This window comes from Talpa occidentalis, unplaced genomic scaffold (genome assembly GCF_014898055.3).
Source record: "Talpa occidentalis isolate TD23 unplaced genomic scaffold, MPIMG_talOcc4v2.1 talOcc4.2, whole genome shotgun sequence".
Classification (NCBI taxonomy): domain Eukaryota; kingdom Metazoa; phylum Chordata; class Mammalia; order Eulipotyphla; family Talpidae; genus Talpa; species Talpa occidentalis.
In genome coordinates this window covers 74,511,479-74,533,690 of record NW_023602073.1, presented here as the reverse complement: position 1 = coordinate 74,533,690, position 22,212 = coordinate 74,511,479, and the positions used below count along the sequence as shown (strand labels likewise).

The 22,212-nt window shown below is 35.8% G+C and overlaps 1 protein-coding gene across 1 annotated transcript in view; it reads right to left on the bottom strand.

Moving 5' to 3' along the window:
- Positions 1-6,234: 6,234 nt before the first annotated feature.
- Positions 6,235-22,212, bottom strand: part of GFRAL (GDNF family receptor alpha like) — a 42,008-nt gene continuing 26,030 nt past the window's right edge. Inside the window, exons 5-7 of the mRNA XM_054698152.1 lie at positions 9,426-9,521; positions 9,266-9,338; positions 6,235-6,493 (exon numbers count right to left, since the gene is read on the bottom strand). Of these exons, the coding sequence (XP_054554127.1) occupies positions 6,373-6,493; positions 9,266-9,338; positions 9,426-9,521 (290 nt within the window). The 3' untranslated portion in view covers positions 6,235-6,372. The remainder of the gene's footprint in view (positions 6,494-9,265; positions 9,339-9,425; positions 9,522-22,212) is intronic.

Sequence of the window (22,212 nt, the reverse complement as noted above, 5' to 3'; positions counted from 1 at the left end):
AATTTAAGCATTTTAATAAGTTGGGCTACTTACTATCAAATAGAATGAAAAATAGAACTTAGAAGTCAGTGTTATTCTGCTCTGGCCAGTTTTTTATCCCATTTTGTAGAAATGGTCAATTGAAGTTTTAAAGCTCATAATGCAAAATGGTATAAATAGGATCTAAGAGGGACTTAATCAGAGGATACATGAAAATCCCCAGGGGATACACGAAAGTGGGAGCAGAAGGGTCTTACAGTGATAGGAATCTAGGCTGGGAGACAGGCAAGATGGCATCAGAGGTGGTTCCTTGCTTCATTCATAAGAGAATTATCTAATAGTTTATCACAAGAACACTTTACCTAGAATGTCTGGTGGCTTGGGTGAACTGAAAAAACACTTGTATATCAGGGATCAGGACAAACTATGACAGAGGATAGGATACAAAAAGTTGTGCTTCATTAACTAGGAAGGTAAAGAAATACATGATACAGGGGGCCTCCCCGGTAGTATGTAGGGGTCAAAAACACAGTACTATCAAGCTAGTGTCAGCTACTGTGGCACAAGTTCGATTCCAGGCCCGCCAGGGAGCTAACCCACATATGGTGCAGCAGACCCCCCGTCTCACCCGCTGCTCCCCTCAGCAGTGCATTTCAGTAGATCTGCCTGTTATGCACCTGTATTTCAGTAGATATGCCTGTTCTGTTCTGGGTTGGCCTGAGTGCAGGGGTCTGTGTGTCACATTGGTGGCTATGAAAGCCCAGTGTTGGAGTGACTGCAGACAGAAAACCCTGAGGATTGGGTGATTACCCCCAAAGAGTATAGAATCACCAATCCAAGAGTGAGTGCATCCTGGGGGTGGATGCAGTGTGTGGCTTGTGGCCGAGACTGTAGCCAGAGAAGGCCAGGATCCCTGATGGCAGCCCGACACTCCTGCCTGCTCTGTACCTGGTTGCTGTACTACATGAAAAAGCTCAATACAAGCCTGAGAAAGCCACTGAGGGCTCCAGGACTCTCCTTTACCTGCCCGGTCTGCTCAGATCATCAGAAAACCAGCTCCATCTCTATCCTGCCACTACAATCCCTCAACATAATAAAAGCCATATGTGACAAACTGACAGCTCACATCATACTCAATGGTGAAAAACTGGATGTTTGTTTTCACCATTGCTATTCAACACAGTATTGGAGACCCTTGCTATAACAATTAAGCAAGAGAAAGATAAAAGAAATCAAATCTCTATACGATAATCAGTTGTGTTCCTACAGGTAAATAGTAAAGTAGAAGAGAAATTGAGAAAAACATTCCAAAAAGAAATACCTAAAAAAACTTAACCAAGGAGATAAAAGACCTGTAGAATGAAAACTATGAGATATTGCTAAATGAAGTAGACAAAAAGAAACATGGGCTAGAAGAAATGGCCATTGTTAAAATGGCCATTTAACTCAAAGCAATGTAAAGTCAATCCTAATCCTGGCAATGTTTCAATGACATTCATCAAAGAAGTAGAAGAAACATTATTGAAATTTATATGGAACTACAAAAGATGGCTGAATAGCAAAAGCTATTCCAACTCAAAAAAAAAAAAAAAAATGGAGGCATCCCATCACATCTCAGACTTCAAAGTACATTACAAAGCTATTGTAATTAAAGTAGTATGTTATTGGAATACAGAACCAATGGAACAGAATTAAGATTCCAGAAATAAACCCACACTTACATGGTAAGTTAATCTATGACAAAAGAGCCAGGAGTAAACTGTGGAGAAAGTATCAACAAATGGTATTGGAAAACTGGACAGCTACAGGGCTAATATTCAACATTTACAAAGAACTCATACAACCCAACAAAAGGAAAAATGCAAATCCAACCAAAAATGACAGGATTGCTAATCAAACACTTCTCCAAAGATGTACATTTAGTTAACAGGCATATGAAAAAATGCTCATCATCACCTACCAGGGAAAAGCAAATCAAAACCATAATGAGGTACAGCTTCATACCTGTGAAAATGACCCATCTCCCAAAGACCAGAACCAATAAATGTTGCATTTGGAGAAAATAGGACCTTATTGGGCCTCCCCTGGTGGTGCAGCAGTTGAGCGCTGGGCTGCAAGGCTGCCCGCAGCCTCCGCAGCACCGGTTCGTTCCCTGGCCGCTCGTGAGGGTCCCACAAAAAAAAAAAAAAATAGGACCTTATTTTCTATGACCCCACTGATTAAGAAAAAATATAGCATTATGAGTATTTGGTGTTTATGGGCATGTTCTTTGGAATTTATTCTGCCTTTATAATTATGTCACATATTTGCACTGTGCTGCTGATGCTTTTTATTATTAAGAAAGAAACACATTATCTTCAATGACTTACTGCATCAGACTTTTAAGGCAAAAGAGTAACAATTACATTTGTTTCAAAATATTGAAACAATATAGTAAATGAAATTAAGCATTACCTAAAAATATAAATATTGAACTTATAAAAATTTTGCAAAACCTATCATTTTGTAACAGAAAATTACAGTGAAATCTCTGTGTTTAATGTTAATTCTTTGAGAGTTTATCACACTAAATACTGATATATTTGTGTATATCCTTTTTATCTTTCAATGTTATTTTGTAAAGTAATAAAAAACTTATAAATAACTTTTAAGTAATAATGAAGATTCATACTGCTTTTACCCATCGGAAATAAAATAGGCTGTATTTATGTTAGACACTATTAAACCAAAAATCAAAAACTCTGCTTAATTAGTGCTATATACATACATCCAAAGCAAACTTTAGCATTACAAATAAAAATTCCTTCTAAAGATGACTGTTTTATTTACAGTTGTATTTTTATCAACACAAAATATTTAGAAAATACTTTACCTTATTATCTCCCTATTGCCTCTGGTAGTTTAAATTATATGCAGATGTCCAATAACCCATTACACTGAAAAAGGATAGCTACATATATTTCAACAGACAAAACCAGTTTATTCATACAAACATTTTTACTTAGTTTTTGAGGCTATCCTGACCTGATCATGGCTCTAGAAATCATAAGAAAAACAGCCTGTTTCCCAAGGTTGGTAGGAGGTAACCTCTGGCCAATTCCCTATCACTAGAAGATGTTGAAGTTTTGACCAATCACTGTAAAGCATAAACAGCCTCTGCCTCCCCACTACACAAGCTGCTTTGTCACAACGTTCTCCTGAGCATCACTCTGTGTTTGGAGGACTCCCGGTTTGCAAACTGTCTTTTTTGGTGCATGAACTTTTACTAATTACTATTCTGGTGATTAACTTGGTGAATGTTTGACACAACATTTAAGTCTAGCAATCTTGCTCAACTAAACTTTAAACTGCTGTGTTTTAAAGGCATTTTCCTTTTCTCTGCAGAACCAAGATAACAACAGACAGCTGCAACAAGCCTGATTAAGGATTCACCTACTATAACTAACTTGTCCGTGGGGGAAGTCTTTGTAAACACTCATTCCGCACCCTAAGTTTTGGGGGTTACAACCAGTGTGGTCTGAAGACACTCTGAAATCTCATAAAAAGCACTTAGGAAAAAATCTAGAGAAACTCAAGCACAGCAAATCTCTGTGGCCTAGATGGCCACAGAAGAGGACTAAGAGGGAATGAACTATGAAACTGCAGGCCGCATAGAAAGAACATGTAAATACAGCAGAGGGAACCAAGGAGATGGGCTTTTCTGGCTCTGCCATAAAGCAGCACCATCACCCTTTTGACTGTCAGTGCTTAAACTGTATCATTTGGTTGTAGAGTCACAATTCGGCTTGTTCACGGAAATACTTAGAAACACTTACGTTTTCAGTTGTCTGTATTCATTTGTGTCCACGGCAATGAGGGGATGCATGGTCCACTATCTCCTGAAAGGTCTTTCTCCCTGCTCTCAGAAGACATTCAAAAGCAGGGCCAGAGACGTGAGCACCAGCTTTGGCGGCGGCACCCTGTTTTCCTGCTGCCCAAAAGCCTTCCCAAGAGCCCTTTGATATTCACCTCGCTGAGTCCCAGCTGGCACCACTCTGCAGCTTTCTGTCACCCAGGAACACGTGTGGGTGTTACGAAAGGGATTCTGGGTCGAGGAAAGAGGCCCTGGTAAATGGGAAGTAGCAGCAGAGTCACAGAAGCTTACTACTGGTATAGCCAGGCAGCTCAGGAGGAATTTCATCAACTGTCAAATTCTTGTGAGGAGAGGTCTGTGACCTTGTGACTCTTCCCCAGAAGGCTTTCCCCCCAATATCAAAGGCAATCCTCATATGACAAACTTGTTTTCTCTTCAGGGGAGAGAGATGTAAGATGTTTACTTTAGGGAGTCTTTATACAGGTGAGGGTAGTTGTAGGAAAACCACAAGTAACTCAGAAACTCACAACTAGTAACACCTGAGTGGCTGGTTTTACCTTTTGGAGGGTAAACAAAGAAGCAAATGAAAATGTTAAACATAACAAAAATAACCCTTAGATTTTGACAATAATTTTTTTCTAGCCCTGAAGGGGAAAGAAGAAGAGATGCTTACTGAAATTCATTTGCTTTGTTTCTTTATCTTACATATACAAATGAAATAATATGGTATTTATTCTCTGTCTTATTCACTTAGCATATTACCATGAAGGTCCATTCATGTTGTTGCAAATGGTAACATCTCATCTTTTTATAGCTGAGTAATATTTCATTGTGTATAAATGTGTGTGTATATTGCTATAGATATAGCGATAGCTAACTAGCTAGCTAGCTAGCTAGACAGATACAAAGACCAGAAACAAATGTTGAGGGGACATGGAAAAAAGGGAACCCTTAGACACTGTTGTTGGGAATGTAAATTTGTTTTAACCACAATGGAAAAAATTATGGAGATTTCTCAAAAAGTTAAGAATAGAATTACCATATGATCCATCTAGTCCATTTTTGGCATTTATCTAAACAATATGAAAACACTAATTAGAAAAATATATGCACCCCTATGTTCATTGAAGCACTATTTATAATAGCTAAGATAGCAAAACAACCTAAGTGCCCATAAATATATGACTGGATAAATAAGATATGGGAGGCATATATCTATATATCCATAGATATACAGTCTGGGTAAACATAGTCAAATGTTAACTTCAAACTTATTTAATATAGACAATTTAATCCAAAGAACAGTGAACAGCAATAGTCATGAAACCAGACAGGCAGAAAAATATTTGACCTTTAATTGTAAATATATCACTAATTATTAATATGATTAACTTATTGAATATTTTCACCTGTGTGCCATTGTAGATAACATAATATTCTTAACAATGAGTTAAGATCACAGACAGTTGAAATGATCACAGACAGTTGAAAAGCATTTATCAAAAACTTTTTTTAAGATTTATTTATTTATACATACAAGAGCTGGGGTACAGGCCAGAGATGTGGGGGGGGTGAGAAGATTCACTAGAGACAGAGTGGGGAACAGAACAGGCAGACTGACTGAAATACACTGCTGAGGGGAAGAGCAGGCGAGTCAGGAGAGGTCTGCTTTGCCATGTGGGTTGCTCCCTGGCCAGCCGGGGATCAAACTCGTGCTGCAGAGGCTGCTATTGCTTCATAGTGCGGTGCTTAACCCCTTGTGCCACTAGGGAGGCCCATTTATCAAAAACCTAACTGAAATCTTTTCCCAATTTTTTTTTACTACAAATTATACTCTGCTGTCAAATAACACCAAAAATAATATAGAGAATATCAACTGATGTTGCTATATTATTGCAAAAATTCATAATAATTAGGATAAAAATTAAATTCTCAAGTAAGTCACTGAAATGCACAATGGCTTAAATGTAGATGCTTTACATATTTATGGGTATAAGATAAAGATATGTTAATATAGCAAAATTCAACTTTATTCAAATTATAGAAGTCCAAATATATCACTTCTGACTTTTAAGACAGATAATCTAATCAAATACTTAGAGGAACTTAAAGTCAATGCTAATGATGTAGCTATTGATTTGAAAATGGATATATAAAAACAAATGTACTTGGTATTTTTTTATTAGCATTTTCCTTTTGGCAAGTTAATGGGAATTTATCAAATTGATTACAACAAGCCCTGCTAACAATATTAATTCATATTATGATGTAACTAATTACCATTATATGGATTCAAAGTCATCAAGAAATAGATCATGCAGACTGTAACTTGGAATAACAGTTTTTGCCTTCAAGGGATAATTTAATTCTGTACCAGTGCAGTAAAAGTTATCACTGTTTATTAGCGCTTGACTTTTTTCTTCAGAATAAAGCCAACATCATGCCATATTACTATACCTTACATGATTATACTTAATGATCCAATATCATTAAATCCATCTTAACATTTGCCTTATTGATGACTGACAATATTCTGTTGACTACAAAGACTTGCTTAAAAGAATATGGTTGTTAATGATCTGCGACTCTTGATGAAGTGTAAGTCCTCTAGGTATTTGGATTGGTGAGAGATTTCTTGTTTGACTTGATATTCTGGAAGTTCTATATAAAAGTAAAAGTAAAAGTTAACAATATGCCATTTTAGAGATTTTACGTGTGCTTATTTGTGCCGATATATTTGGGATGTATTCTGCACATAGAGAAGGAAAAATAATCAAACTCCTGAATGTAAAATCCCAGTAGTAGAATATGTGATGGTCTTTCTGATAAATATCATTCAATTAAATTTGATTTGATTTTTCCAAAAAAGTATACTTTCTTTTCTCAAATACTTAAGTGTTGAATTTTTGATTTCCTTGCCAATTTCTCTGAAGATTTAGATATTTCAAAATTTAGCATAATATTAAAAAATGCAAATTTTTCATCTTTCCTACAGAAAGGTATTCACATAGATTAGACTTATCATCAAGTGAGTAGCTGCCAGCCTTCTTTCATTAAAGAGGGATTATTAATCTTCAGGTGTGGGGTAACACAACCTTTGTTGCTGATGATGCTTTTGTTGTGTTCTTTGCATGATGGCTTTTACTAATCTTGGGTCTGTTCTTTCAGATTACAGATAATGATCTATTTTAAATCACATATTATGGATGATTTGCTTTAAAATACATATGAAAGTAAATCAACATTTTTGTCTAAAACATTCACAACTGCTAGTCAGTAAAGGAACATGTCTTTATCTGTATGTGAGAAAGGAGATAAAGTTACAACTAGTACACAGGGAATTTTGAGAGACCAACACCTTATTTATCTGTGGCATAACAGTAATCTGTAAAAAAAACTATGGGACTGTGTAACAGATGTGAACTTTTTACATTATGTATGTAGCTAAGAAATGAAGGTTGAGGATCATTAAAATACGATTTTTGCAGATTAGAAAACATATTGTGTTTTTCTGAAATAATGTCTGTGATGGCATATGTAGGCAGAACTAATTGAACAGCATTCTCAAAAAAAAATTTAAACCAAATAAGGGGAATTTAATAAATTCCAAATGCTATTTTTGCCTTTAGAAGCTGACTCTAATTACTTCAGTCCATTTCAAACCATTCTCTTGGAACCCAAGAAAATTCTTACAGAAACACAACTTTTAAGATTTTGGAGAACAGCAATTTGTTTTGATACTGATATTGGTAAATATCAAATTGAATGTTTAAAGGGGTTGAATCTGACAAATAGATATACATCAGGTATTCAAATAATGCCATTTGGTTCACTGTCATTTCATTATGACTTTGATGAGGAAAAAAATAATTGCTTCCTGTCAGGGGCCACTGTCTGTGTGGAGTTTAAATATTCTCCCTAAGTCTACATGGGGTTTCTTCATGTATCCTGTCCAGAGAGTAGGTTCAGGCCACCTGTAACCCTGAACTGCAATAAGCAGTTAAAAAGTAAGAGAATGAATGAATGAATGAATGAATGAATGAATAACGATTGTTGCTTAGTATTAGAAGTCTTCTTGACTTCTATATTTAGAAGTTTGGTGGTATTTTGTAACCAGAAATATGTCATTAGGAAATTTAACTCTTGTTTCTATCAATCAGTGTATGGTAAAATTGGTTTCATTATACATCCTTTCACTTAAAGTCACAATTTCCAAGAACCTATTGACAATGTTAAATGAGGACTTAACTGTAGTTATCCGGCACTGCACTTAAAAATAAAAAAATCTGAATGTCCTTAGGCAGAGATATACATTTATCATGTGCCAGACTCCTTGATATTGCAATACACTGCCCCATGTATCTTCTGTCTTTTAAGATCTGTTAAGTTATTTACCTATTTATTTTTAAGTTGGAAAGTCATTTTGACTGGTTGTCAAGGCCCTTAAGTCTGAGATTTCTAGAGGGACAATATATATATACATGCATTGTGTAGTTTGATGTCTTCCTCTGAGTATGGTGAGATAAAAGTCATTGCCTCTTCTCTCTAGGCTGATTGTTATTGATAAGTAGATGGTATGTATCTGTGTGTGTGTATATATTATATAGGTTGATATAGATTTATAAATTCATATATAATAGGCATTTAAACGTATATATTTCGTTAACATTTGTAACACTCACACACAAATACCTAAATATATATGATGAATAAGCAAATGACTATCACTCATACTTAAATGTGAGGGGTTTTTTTAATTAAAGGTAAGTTAATCATATCATTTTATCTCTATTTTAATATGTTAAATAAGTGGAAAATTTTAACTCCAGACATTTAGAATCTAGAGATCGTTTAATCTAATGGTAAGTCTCATGTGACTCTAAGCATTACTGCACTCAGCAATGAAGGCAGGCAAGGATAAAGAAGATTTGAAGAGTGAATTAATTTCAAGAAGTAGTAATACCTCTTCTAACGGAATCCTGTGAGATCTCATTAAAGATCTCTTAATAATTGCATATTAAAATATGAATAAAATTCATTAGAATACAAAGAATTAGCGTGAACACTAAATCTTCAGGAAACTGTAAACTAAAATACACAATGGGCTCATTATGTGAGCTAATCAACCCTGTAAATGATCAGAATAAGGAATGCAGCAAAGTTCAACTTGGATCTTATAGAAAAACCTGGGTAAAGATTGATAAATTTATTATGGAGTAAGGGGTAGAGAGGAGGGTGCCATGCATGTTTATTTCCAAAGTGTAATATAAAAAATAAATCTATGATCACATTTCCCTGACATATGAAGACTGAGTACTGTTTCCATGGGCCTGTCTCACATGGAAGTTGGTTTTGTAACCTCTATCCCTGTGAAATGTGCTCTAACATGCTGATGCCCTTCCAGCCCTTCCCCTCTGGGTTGTATCCAGTTACCTCAGCTTGAGCATAACCCAAAGAAGGATTCCACAGGTGACTGCCATGCACAAGACAGCATAGATGATTTCTCCTAGAAGCAAAATATTTTTCAAACATCATTGGATTATTGGTGAGAATAAATAATAAAATATTTATAGAGGATTGACTTTTAACTGACCATTGAAGGAGGAATGAAATCCACTAAGAGTGGTTTCCTTTGCATGTTTTCTTTTAGGCAGTGCAATGCTGTTGACACTAGACAGCATCAGATGATCTGAAAGAAAATATTGAAAATAAGATTGTAAACAAAGTACTTAAGGGCCATGCATTAACTTTACCCCATGAGCTGTTATTTTATTTTTTTAAAGGTTTATTTATTCATGCATACAAGATCCGGGATATAGGCCAGATGAGCAGGAGGGTGAGAGGATTCACCAGAAACAGAGTGGGGAACAGAACAGGCAGACTGACAAAATACACTGCTGAGGGGAGCAGCGCGAGAGACAGAAGAGGTCTGCCGTGCCATGTGGGATTCTCATCTGCTGGCAGGGATCAAACCCACACTGAAGAAGCTGCGGACAGCTTCACAGCGCAGCGCTCAACTGCCTGAGCCACCAGGGGAGGCCCTGAGTGGTTACTTTATAGGGCAACAATCTATATCTAGGACACTATTTAAATAAAATCAGATAGATTAGGGTAAAAATAAACACTTTTCTTATATTTTAATAGGTTTATTTTTATTTTTGATCAGATAACTTTCTTACAGAAACCTTTGTTTTTTCTTAAATTATAGAAAAAATTACATGTATAAGAAAGTCCATTGTGCCTTATGTAGAGAATGTAGACTAGGGAATAGAAGACAGTATCTTTAGGCTATTCACTGGGATATTGAAAAAAAATCCTTATTGACAAAATTGATTGTTTTAATATGCTTTTAATATGCTTTTCCCTAAGACCCTCTCTATATTTTTTTAAAGATTTGTTTATTCATTTTTGCATAGAACTGGGGAATAGGCCAGAGATGCAGGGGGAGTTGTGTGTGTCTGAGGATTCACCAGAGACACAGTGGGGAGCAGAACTGACAGATTTACTGAAATACACTGCTAAGGAGAGCAGCAGGAGAGACAGCAGAGGTCTGCCGTGCCGTATGTGGATTAGCTCCCTGGCTGGGGATCAAACTCAGGCATAGCAGTGATAGCACTGAGACATAACCCTAGGCCACCAGGGAGGCCCCAAGACCCTCTACATTTATGAATTATTGTAACAGAGTCCCTAAGCCAATCACTCTGCACAACCCTCCAATCAGATCCTTCAATATCTGGCCTTGCTTATTTCACCCGGTCTTTTTGAACTGTCTTGTTTCTATTGTTGTTACCTATTTTTGTCTCACTTAAAGGCTACTTTTGGCCCTTCTGTGACCATAGTCTTCTTGGTCATGTTTGGCTAAACACATTTCCACCTTACCTCACAATTCTCAAGACAAAAGATGTGACCCATAAAATGAATTGATAACTTCAGTTTACTTTTTTAAAACAATTTTCCCTCACCACCAACCCTATACCCCTTTATCCCTTTTTTCTTTCCCCTTCCTTATTAACCGCAGAAGCCTCCCTTCATGTGTTAATTAAGGTTGCTAATTTTTGTATGTATTTTGCTGTGCCAAATTATTACATAAATGTCTAAAATTTGTCACTGTGACTTGCTTTACTAAACACAATTTCCTCAGATTCCTTGCATTTTGTTGTAGATGGCAACATTTAGACTTTTCTTATGGATGAATAATATTCTATTATTTGGATGTACCATATCTTAATCCAATTCTTTATCAGCAGGAGCTTAGGTTGTTTCTTTATCCTAGTAAATAATCCTTCAATAAACACTGTAGAGAATATTTTTGTATTGATAGTATGGTGATGGTATCTTATTCCCTGGATAGTTGCCCAAAAATGGGATTGCAGGATCATACAGTATTTCCATTTTTAGTTTTATAAGGTAAATACAAATTGCTTTCCAAAATGGCGCTACCAGTTCACATTCCCATCAACACTGTAATAAGATTGTTCTTTCTCTACATCCTTTCTAGCACTCTTGTTGGAGGTCTTTTTAATATGTGCCATTGATGGCTGTAAAGTGATATATATCTGTGGTTTTGACCTGTATTTCCCTTTTTAAAAGACATAGTGAATAACATCCCATATATCTATTGGCCTTCTAAATATCCTCTTTTATGCACTGTTTAAATCTGCAGCTCATTAAAAAAAAAAAATTACTATTGTTATGGTGAATAAGATCTTTGTATGTCTTGGCTATTAAATCCTTGTCATCTTTCTACTGTGTGAATATATTCTCCGATTCAGTAGGATGTCCTTTTTTTAAAGATTTATTTATGCATACAAGAACTGGGGTGTAGGCCACAAGTGCGAGGGGGTGAGAGGATTCACCAGAGACAGAGTGGGGAACAGAACAGGCGGATTGACTGAAATACACTACTGAGGGGAGCAGTGGGCGAGACAGGAGAGGTCTACTGCGCCATGTGGGTAGCTCCCTGGCCGGCCAGGGATGGAATTCCTGCTGCAGAGGCTGTAGACAGCTTCACAGTGCTGTGCTAAACCCCCTGCACCACCAGGGAGGCCCAGTAGGATGTCTTTTTAATCTACTTACCTCTCACTTGTAAATGTTTTTTTTTTTTTATTTTGATGTAATCCTAATAGTTTATATTTGCTTTATTACTCTTGCCATAGGGGTTGTTTCCAAAACATCTTTACCATTGATATCATGAAAAAAATTTCCAGTGTTTTCTTCTATATATTATATTGTTGCAGGTATTATATCTAAGTCTGTAATCCATTTGGATTTTTTTTTTTTTTTGGTGCATGGAATTAGAGATCCAACTTCAATTTATTAAATATGGCTATCTATTTTTCCCAGTACCATTTGTTAAAAAGACACTCCCCATTGTGTGCTCATGGTTTCTTGATCATTAATTTTTGGTATATATGTGGACATATTTTTGGACTTTTTATTCTGTCCCATTGATCTAAGTGCCTATTTTTATGCAAATGCCATATTGATCTAATTACTGTCACTGTATAGCATAATTTAATGCTAGGTAATATGAATATTTCTCTCCTTTTCTCTCAGGATTGATGTAGCTATTCAAGGCCTTTTATGGTTTCATTTAAATTTTAGGTTTTTTGCTCTTTCTTTGTAGAACATGATTGGTATTCTAATGAGAATTGGGTTAAATTTATATGTTGCTTTTGGTAGAATAGTGTTAGGTTGTTTTGCTTCCACATTTGTTTTATGTTCTTCTGTCCTTTACTTTCATTTTGGGAGTTACAATTAGGGGTTTCCTTTGTTTCTTTTTTCTTATCTCAACAGATTGACAGATTGGCTTTATCCACCACTTACAGGAAGTTAGGTATTAGCCCCAGATGTTTTTTACCCAGGACTTTTACATATCTATTATTTCATAGACTGATACCTTTGTACCTATGTGGATGGCTGGGGTACTAATGTGGGTAGAGGGTAACAGGAAGGAACTAGAGCAGTAAGGTATGGAAAATTTGCTTCTAGTGAACATCAAAGGTTTAAGTTTCCCAGGGCCTCACGTACTGGATTGCGTGTCTCTCCCCTAGGCAAGCTCCTCAGCCAAAACACCTCAGTCTCTTGGCAGCCTCAACATCTTAACTATGGTTGAGCAATAGATGTAGACCTGAAGGATAACTAGAGTTGAGACAGTTTTCAGCTGCTTTTGGAACACAAAACCTTACCCTGGAGCATTTGCTCCAGAACAGGAACTTTAAACTCTGGCTGGGGGCAAGATCCCACTCTTGTTCTGTTTTTGGCCCTGGGTGGGAGTGGGGCAGGTGTTTTGCATATCAAAGCCAAAGGCTACAAATAACAGTCTCTTCCAGGAGGAGACAGATGTCTCTCTCTGTCTGTTTGGGCTCCAAATTTTCTAGTTTGAGAGGTATCGGCTCAAGGTGGTGATCACCACCATGCAGTGATGCTTCTATAGTTTTCAGTAGTACACTCGCTTCTCCACTCCAGTGCCCATTTTTAAATCCCCCAATGTGGACATGTGCTAGTATTCAGTTAACAACAACAGAGGGCTCAGTCCAGCTGTCGCCCATCCCCCTTGTGGGTTCTACTGCTCCAGTACCCCTCTAAACGATTAATTACAGTTTTTCCTACCTAGTCCACTGTGCCAATACACTTTTCTTTTTATTTAAAAAAAATTAAAATATCCACTTATTTTATGCATACAAGAGCTGGGGTACAGGCCAAAGGTGTGGGGGGTGAGAGGACACACCAGAGACAGAGCGGGGAACAGAACAGGCAGATTGACCAAAGTACACTTAATGTATGCAAGGTTTGTTGTGTTTGTTTAGCTGCAATTTAGTTGTGAATATACAAAGGAGATAAGCTGGCTTCTTTATTCTGATGCCATCCTGTACTCCTATTTTAAGTGACTTTTATATAACTCTGAAGAGAGGTTACACCTAATTTTGACTCAGTTCAACATAAATATGAAACCAGTCATACTAGGAGCCCAATAACCAATTTCTTTGATGACGATGATTTTGGTGGAGTTGAAATATAAAAGTGAAAAATGAAAATGTGATAAAAACTCCACTTTAGAGAGACTTTGTTGTCCTCTCTTACAGGTACCTTGGACATTTTGAGACCTGCAAATCTAAGTACCAGTAGACATATATTTTATAGATATGAGTGTATCAAATATTGGGATACTGTATCTGATGACAGGTAGTGACACTACGCTCTGCAGGAAGGAGAAAAGAGAAGCTCTATGACCAACAGCTGCTGCTTTTCAGAAGTCAGCTCCTTGCAATTCAGTGTTTGAGGTTTATATTAGGAATAATCAGCAGAAAGCACAGGAAAAAGACTGTTTCAGATCGGCAACAAAACTCTCAAGGGGCCAGGAGAAACAGCCCAATATAAAAACTAGAAAAGTAACTAAGGACTTTGTCATTAGAAACCTATTCTCAAGGAGTCTGAACTCTAATGCAGCCAAAACATTTTTTTGTGTGTGAGATTTTTTAAATCCCCAGCTCATATATTGGGTTATCAAATATTTATAGAAGTCTGACCTCCTTTGGAACTTAGGAAAAATCAACTTCTTCTAAATATAAAAGTAATACAGGAAGAGCCTGTGAATTTTTTTTTCTCTTTTACGATTATAAAATAAAATTTGCTATTCACTATAAAGTTGGAATGGAAAAATTGAGCTATTTCAAATAATACCATTTTTGTAATAGTGGTCCTTCTTGGAAGAATTGATTTTAATCAAATTTAACATATAGGATTCTAGTAAAATAAATGATCACAAAAAAATTCACATTTAAATCAACTAAGAATAAGTAGGATGAATAACTTGTTCCTTTTAAAATTCTGTCATTTTGTAACATTTTAGACAGATTCAAGATCTAAATGTAAATACATATAAATATATAGTATAATCACTGATTATTTAAATAATGCTATAGCTTTCCTTTATGAAATTCTATCACTAAGTGCATTTGGTCTAGTTATCACAGTTTATCTTTGAGTAAGAAAAAAGGTATTATTTTGACAAATAAGGTTATCTTTTAGATATATAACTGGCTAAAGTAACTGTTTAAAAGTCACCTACCCCACCCCCCCCAAAAAAAATCATCTCACTCACTAAATTTCACTCACATGGAATTCATTAGTAAAGTTATAATAGATCAATGACAGAAATGTTAGCTAATGATCCCAGTGAAAATGTTAATGTGTCTAGCAATCACTCCACAATCTTAAATATTGCACCCAAGGAGGATACCAAATATCAGTTAGAGAAATTAATGTCATAGAGGATTTCTTGGCTACTGAAGCCCATTGGAGATTCTTCCCCACCTTTTATAAACAATGAGGTTTACAGTATTTTATAACCATGCAATTAAAGTCAGCAGAGTTAATAACCAGCCTCAGTCCCACACCATCTGCTATATTTATAGATAAACCCTGTCAGTGACTTGTTTATCTTACCTCATACTCTAGAGGATTTAAACACTCTTACAAACTATATTGTAAAATCACTGTACATTTGATGGGAAATCAAGATTAATTACAACCTTATATTAACAACAAATTTAAATAGTATTCTCACAAATGAGGACCAGAGATGGGATCATTTAGATTTTTGTTCTTCCAAAATACTTGTGCAGCAGTGACTGAGAGTCGATGTATACTAAAGCTCTACTTGTATAATTTATATGAAACAGTAAATGCATTGTAAAAAATGTTGTTGATCTGATACAAAATAATGACTTGAATATATCAGAGTAGTTGGAATAGAAATAGGATATTGAAGATTTCAAATTAATAAACATTCAATTAAAATTGTAATTAAAGTTTAACTCAGAAGAATCAGCTTGGAAGAAAAATTAAAATGAAGTGAACATCTTCACAGATTTAAAAACATATTTTATAGCTTTTTAAAATTATTTCATTATATGCACAGGTAAAACTTTATTAATTCTTTCTTTTTAAAAAAATGAATGTCAATATCATGGCAATATCTTAGTGAGAATGAAAATTCAAAGATAACATATTTGCTTATCAAGGGTTGGTGGTATTTATCAGCCTTAATATATTAAAATCTTAATTTAGTCAATATTGTCTTATCTGAAGATATACAAATTCCCAATCTGGAAATGAGTTTTTAATTATTTCACCTAATGATCAATGGTGAGATTCCAAATATTGAAAACTGTTCATCATTAGTGTATGAATACTTCCTTCTAAAACAGACCTAAGGTGCACTGTGTTGGGAAGAAAGAAAAATATATAAGCATTTCTAAATTTGAAAAAGTAATACATGAATAATATGAAAAACCAAGGTATAAACACATGTACCAAGAATAAAGCAGCTTCACGGCTAAAACATGTTGCAAAAATTAAACTAAATAATAACTTGCTGCAATAATACCATGTACCAGCAAGGGATATTCATTCACTTAGTTAACAGCTGATAAATAGTGAATATGTTACTTAAGGTGAAATCTCCTACCAATTATATGTAAAAGCCACTTTATGAAGACCATAAAAACTATGTAAAACATTTTCAGTTTTTTCTATTGTGACAGGTATTTGTATTAGAAAATTGAACTGAAAAAAAAATGAACAAGTTATATATAGAGAATCATTCAGTAAGAAGCAGTTAACAGTAGTAGCTGCTTGCAAATGATCATGCTTATATGTTTCCATTGCTGAAATTCACAATAGGAAATGTGACACAAAATTTGATGACTGAAATATCTGGAAGGCTTCACTTATACATGCAGGGTATTTTGTTTTTCACACACTTTAAAGTATGTTCATCATTTCAGTGTTATCAATTAATCAACCACTTAAAATCTTACATTTAACATAAATAATAAAGTGAATGCTGCAGTTTTCAAGATGGTTATATATGATTAAGATATCAATAGGAGCATTTTATGTTTTTTACAGATGCATAGTTAGTTTTCCAGAGTATTTACTAGGCAAAGTGCATACAAAGAACAATTCATAAAAGACCAATGTAACTATTTAAAATCAGACCTGTTTATTACTTTGGTTGCTATAATCTATGTCTACATCAATATAACCTGAGTCTTAGATAAAAATTTAAAGTAACCCAACTGCTAAAATCTGTCCATGTCTGGAGTGATTTTAATGGAAAAAAATTTAAGTTCCCAAAATTGAACAGTAATTTTTACCTTGAATTATATTATACAGGCACTAAGAGAACATATAATAAGACAAATATAAGATAAAATTTTCACATTTTATCAGTTTCATAAGTTAAAGATTTTATGTATGATGGTTTTAATGTGCAGTATATTTTTGTGAAATATATGTGATAAATATAGTATGTGTGATAAAGTATATGTGATACCAGCATTAATGGTCCATATAGTTTTCTGTTATCTCCATTTGTAATTGAATGATTCACTAATATCAGCCCATTTGAAAATGTGTAAGATTCTGCCAGGATGGCTTACACAAGTTTTTCAAAGGATGGTTGAAAACACAAGGTAAAAGAGGGTCGGGGAAAAAAATAAAGACACTCTGGAGAGATTTTCATGTCATTTGGAGTAATGAGGTGGTTCAGCAAGTTTTGTAAGTTATTGAGTTTTAAAATGGAAAAACATATGTAATTGCAGATCTCTTCCCTGCACACATATTTGCAAATCTTTGAGTGAAAATTGAATATAGGGCCTCCTTGGTGGCGCTGGGGTTCAAGTCTCAGCTATCAAGCTATTGCTAACCATTGCAACATTAGTTTGATTCCCCAGTGGGGGAGTTAACACATGGCTCAGCAGATCTCTGCTGTCTTGCCTGCTTCTCCCCTCAGCAGTGTATTTCAATAGATCTGCCTGTTCTGCTCCCCACTCTTGGTGAATCCTCTCACCCCAGCACCTCTGGCTTATACTCCAGTTCTTCTTGTATAAATCTTTAAAAAAAAAAAGAAAGTTGAATATAAAAGAGTGAGATATATATATATAGATATATATAGATAGATAGATATAGTTACTTCCCTTAGCAATCTTACTTTTTTAAAAAAATGATTTATTTTATTATCCATACAAGAACTGGGGTACAGGCCAGAGGTGTGGGGGATGAGAATGTTCACCAAAGATAGAGTGAGGAGCAGAACAGGCAGATCAACTGAAATATACTGCTGAGGAGAGCAGAAAATGAGACAGTTGAGGTCTGCTGAGCCATGTGGGTAGCTCCCTGGCTGGGGATCAAACTTGTGCTGCAGTGGCTGCAGATAGCTGCATAGGTTGCGTCTTAACCCATTGCACTACCAGGGAGGCTCCCTCTTAGCAATCTTTCTGAGAAATTATCTAATTTGTAAAGAAATATGGCTATCACAATGCGATACACATGCAATTATCTACAGCCACAAAGTATATACTAGCAATTTCCACATTTGAAATAGCACATCCTTAACTAAATAGACACACATTTTATAATATATGATTATATAATTTTTAGTGCTTTCTTCTCTTTAACTGACATTAGCCAAGGGTTTTCATGGAAATCACATATTTGTCTCATATTATCAGCTTTTCTCAAAATGTAAATCCAGCATCCTAGTTGCAATGCATATGATTTCCCACTCAACAAAATGTGTTAACAATCTATTTTGCCTGGTGACAGTTTCTGTTACATTTCTTTTCAGAAGAGCCAAGACTCATTGGTCACTGGGTTAGAAGGTATTTAAGAGCAAAGAATTTTGAGAATTTCTCTCAATTTCAGTTTTTTCTTATTTGAAAATGAGTTTAGTAGCACTTTTTTTTTTTTAAGATTTATTTATTTATACAAGCACTGGGTACAGTCAGAAGCACGGGAGGGTGAGAGAATTCGCCAGAGCCAGAGCGGGGAGCAGAACAGGCAGAAGGACCAAAGTACACTGCTGAGGGGAACAGCGGGCGGCAGGAGAGGTCTGTGCGCCATGTGGGGCCCTCGCCCACCGGCCAGGGATCGAACCAGTGCTGCAGAGGCTGCGGGCAGCTTCACATCCCAGTGTTCAACCACTGTGCCACCGGGGAAGGCCCAGCACTCATTTTTTTTGAGGATGAAAGTAAAAATTAAAACTGGTATTGGGTAACAGTTTTGGGGTACTTCCATAAGAAATAATGTTTAAGTTTAGGGAGGAATAGAAGGAAAAACAAAGAAAAGAGATGGAATTTCTTTGATGGTACTTTTTCTCCTTTCCTCCCCCCTTTCCCTTTCTTTCCTCCCTCCCTTACTTCTTATCATTGGAAAGATATTCCTGGGCCAATTTTCTAAGATAGAACCCTCTGTAATTTTCTATTTCAGAAACCTGGTCTCAGGTGGACACAGTAAATTCAATGCTTGTTGGAAGAGATTCATCTTTCTAAACTGTGTTCCATGAAACATTAGCTCTGTAGAATACTATTAGGTGTCAGGCACATAAAAAGTCCCAAAATTAAATGACTTGGAAAATTCTAGATTAGCCAAAATAAAATATGTATTCTATTTGCTGTGAGTGTTTTCTAGCTTTTTACTATAAGAGAAGGATACACCTTAAGATATTTTCTCTGTGGGATACACCTAGAAAACATTTACAAACAACCCTGGAAAACAAGGGTATATGAGTTTAACAGACAAATATATATAAATTTGGGGCTGACATAGATGCTTATTAAGGGTTCTTATTTTTGCTTAGTCAATAGAAAAGCAGAGAATACCATACCGGAAATATTTTTTCTCCACGAATGTAGGACCTAATTTACAATTATTTCCTCTATTAAACAGATATACACACAGCACCTGGCAGAACAATTTCTCTTGTTCTTTATTCCTGGGAGTCAAACAAATTTTTCACCCTATGGTTGGGGAGATTCCTGACCTCCCAAATGCTACTTCTATTGCCCCTTTGAGAGGCTGGTGTGATGCAACATTAATTCCACATTTGCTGCCAGATAACCTGCCATTCTTCACTTTCTCAGCAGTTTCTCTTGGGATATGGAGAATTCAGAATCTGTCCTCTACCCATTCCAGAAGAGCCAGAAAAAGTTCATGGGTCATTTATACCTAGTCACCTATAAATGTTCATAGCATATAGCAGAAACCATCATATCTGGACCTAAATAGATATTTCCCAATTAAGTAATTACTTTCTACTTCAAACATGTACCACTGAATCACAGACTGTATTGGCTCAATACAAAATACACAATTAAAAAAAAAAACCACAAAGCTAGCTCGATGGCATTCAATATGAGGATATACAGGCTGGATGATATGTGACCACACTTCTATGAAGTTCCCAATTTATATTCAGGTGGGAAGAATAATATAAATAAGTGAGGTAGGAATCAACAAATGACAACTAGAAGAAAAGCACACATGTGATGAAAGGTGGGAAATAAGACTGATTTGCATTATGGGTGTTCTTGTAAATCAGATGAAAAAGTTTAGATTGGAAAGAGTTTAGATTTAGAAAGTTTAGATTAAAAGTTTAGATTTAGAAAGCAAGAGTACGAGTGTGCAGCAGATGTTTTCTACACATACAAATAACACAATCAAAGCACCATTGCAGAATTAGTCTAGTCATGGTAAGTAGGCTGATTTGGTAGAGAGATCTAACAAGAAAACTCTAGCAGCAATTTATTTTTTTAATTTTTTTTAAGATTTATTTATTTATTTATTTAGACAAGAACCAGGGTACAGGCCAGATGCGCAGGAAGGTGAGAGGATTCACCAGAGACAGAGTAGGGAGCAGAACAGGCAGATGGACCGAAATACGCTGCTGAGGAGAGCAGTGGGCAAGACAGGAGGTCTGCTGTGCCATGTGGGACCCTCGCTGGCTGGCCAGGATCGAACCGGCGCTGCAGAGGCTGTGGACAGCTTCACAGCACTGCGACTCTAGCAGCAATTTAGACATGAGAAAATGAAAATAAAAATAAGTGTAAGAACTAAGCAAAGAAGTGAGTGTAAGGTTGCATTTAAGACAGAGATTCTTATTGGAATACAGAATGATGCAGAGTATAGTGGCACAGGAATTAGAATCAGACATGATTAAAATACATTCTGCCTTACCCCAGTTCTTCATTTTAGTCAACTTAGTGAGAATTTCCCCTGATCTTTAAAATTGAACAATGCCACAAAATTTATAGCTAAAAATTAAATATAGGAAGAGAGCTTGCAACATCGATTCACACAAAATAAATGCTCAGCAAAGTCTATCATTATAAATTTATAATTTAGAGTATTAGTTGACATTGAAAATGAAGCTATCAAGTCAAGGATAACTCTTAGATTCTTGAGATCACTTGATATTTTAAAATAGCTTTAATGTGAAAGATAAAAGAAGAATAAAAATAATACTACTTCTTTCCCACATTTCAACCTGACTGTAGAGAGAAAAGAACACTGGTTCTGAAATGAGAAGGTTCTCCAACACAATCGTATTTGAGTCATCAACTAGCTTCAATAGTCTTGGGCATGTTAATTTAATCTCATTTAGTCTCATAATTTTCATATGTAAAAGGGGAATGGGGATAAATCATATTATATTGCAAAAGGATTAATTCTTCTTCACTGTAAATGATTGCACAGCCATTACCTATTACCATGTAACTTAGAACATCACGTTCTGTGGAGCAGTATGTTACTGCCCTACTTATATTGGCCTTGAACTTGACTGAGTTAGTCAAAAAGCTGAACATATTCAAGAATAAGCTTAAGATGAGTTGTCATCAAGAATAAGCTTGAGAGATTCTGTTGTTGATTTTGTCTCTGCCATGAGATGACATATTGCAAATAATGACTATGCCTTTAGCCTGGGTCTAGACATGGGGGGTAGAGCCTTAGCAGTCCATCCACAGTGGTCTGCATGTAGCATAAGAAGTCAATCTCAGGGGGCCTCCCCAGTGGCACAGCAGTTGAGTGCTGGGTTGCAAAGCTGCCCGCAGCCTCTTCAGCACCGGTTCAATCCTCGGCTGCTGGGCGAGGGTCCCACATGGTGTGCAGACCTCTCCTGCCGCCCGCTGCTCCCCTCAGCAGTGTATTCTGTCGGTCTGCCTGTTCTGCTCCTTGCTCTGGCTCTGGTGAATCCTCTCACCTTCCTGCACTTCTGACTGTACCCAGTGGTTGTATAAATAAATAGATAAATATTAAAAAAAAAAAGAAGAAAAAAAAGTCAATCTCTGTTTTTGTTTTTGTAAGTCACTGAAGTACAAAGATTACACATAATTGCATAATTTAGCAAAATCTAATGTAGGCATAGTGATATACACAGATGAAAATTGTTGACCAATAGTAGGTGCTTAATAAATATTAGTGCTTTCTTTTCTGTCTCATATCTATCAGTTGAATATAGTTAGAGGGATAAGAAAAAAGTTAAAGAAAAAGGAGAATGGAAAAGAGTAGTCTTGGAGGAAAGTAGAAGTGCACTA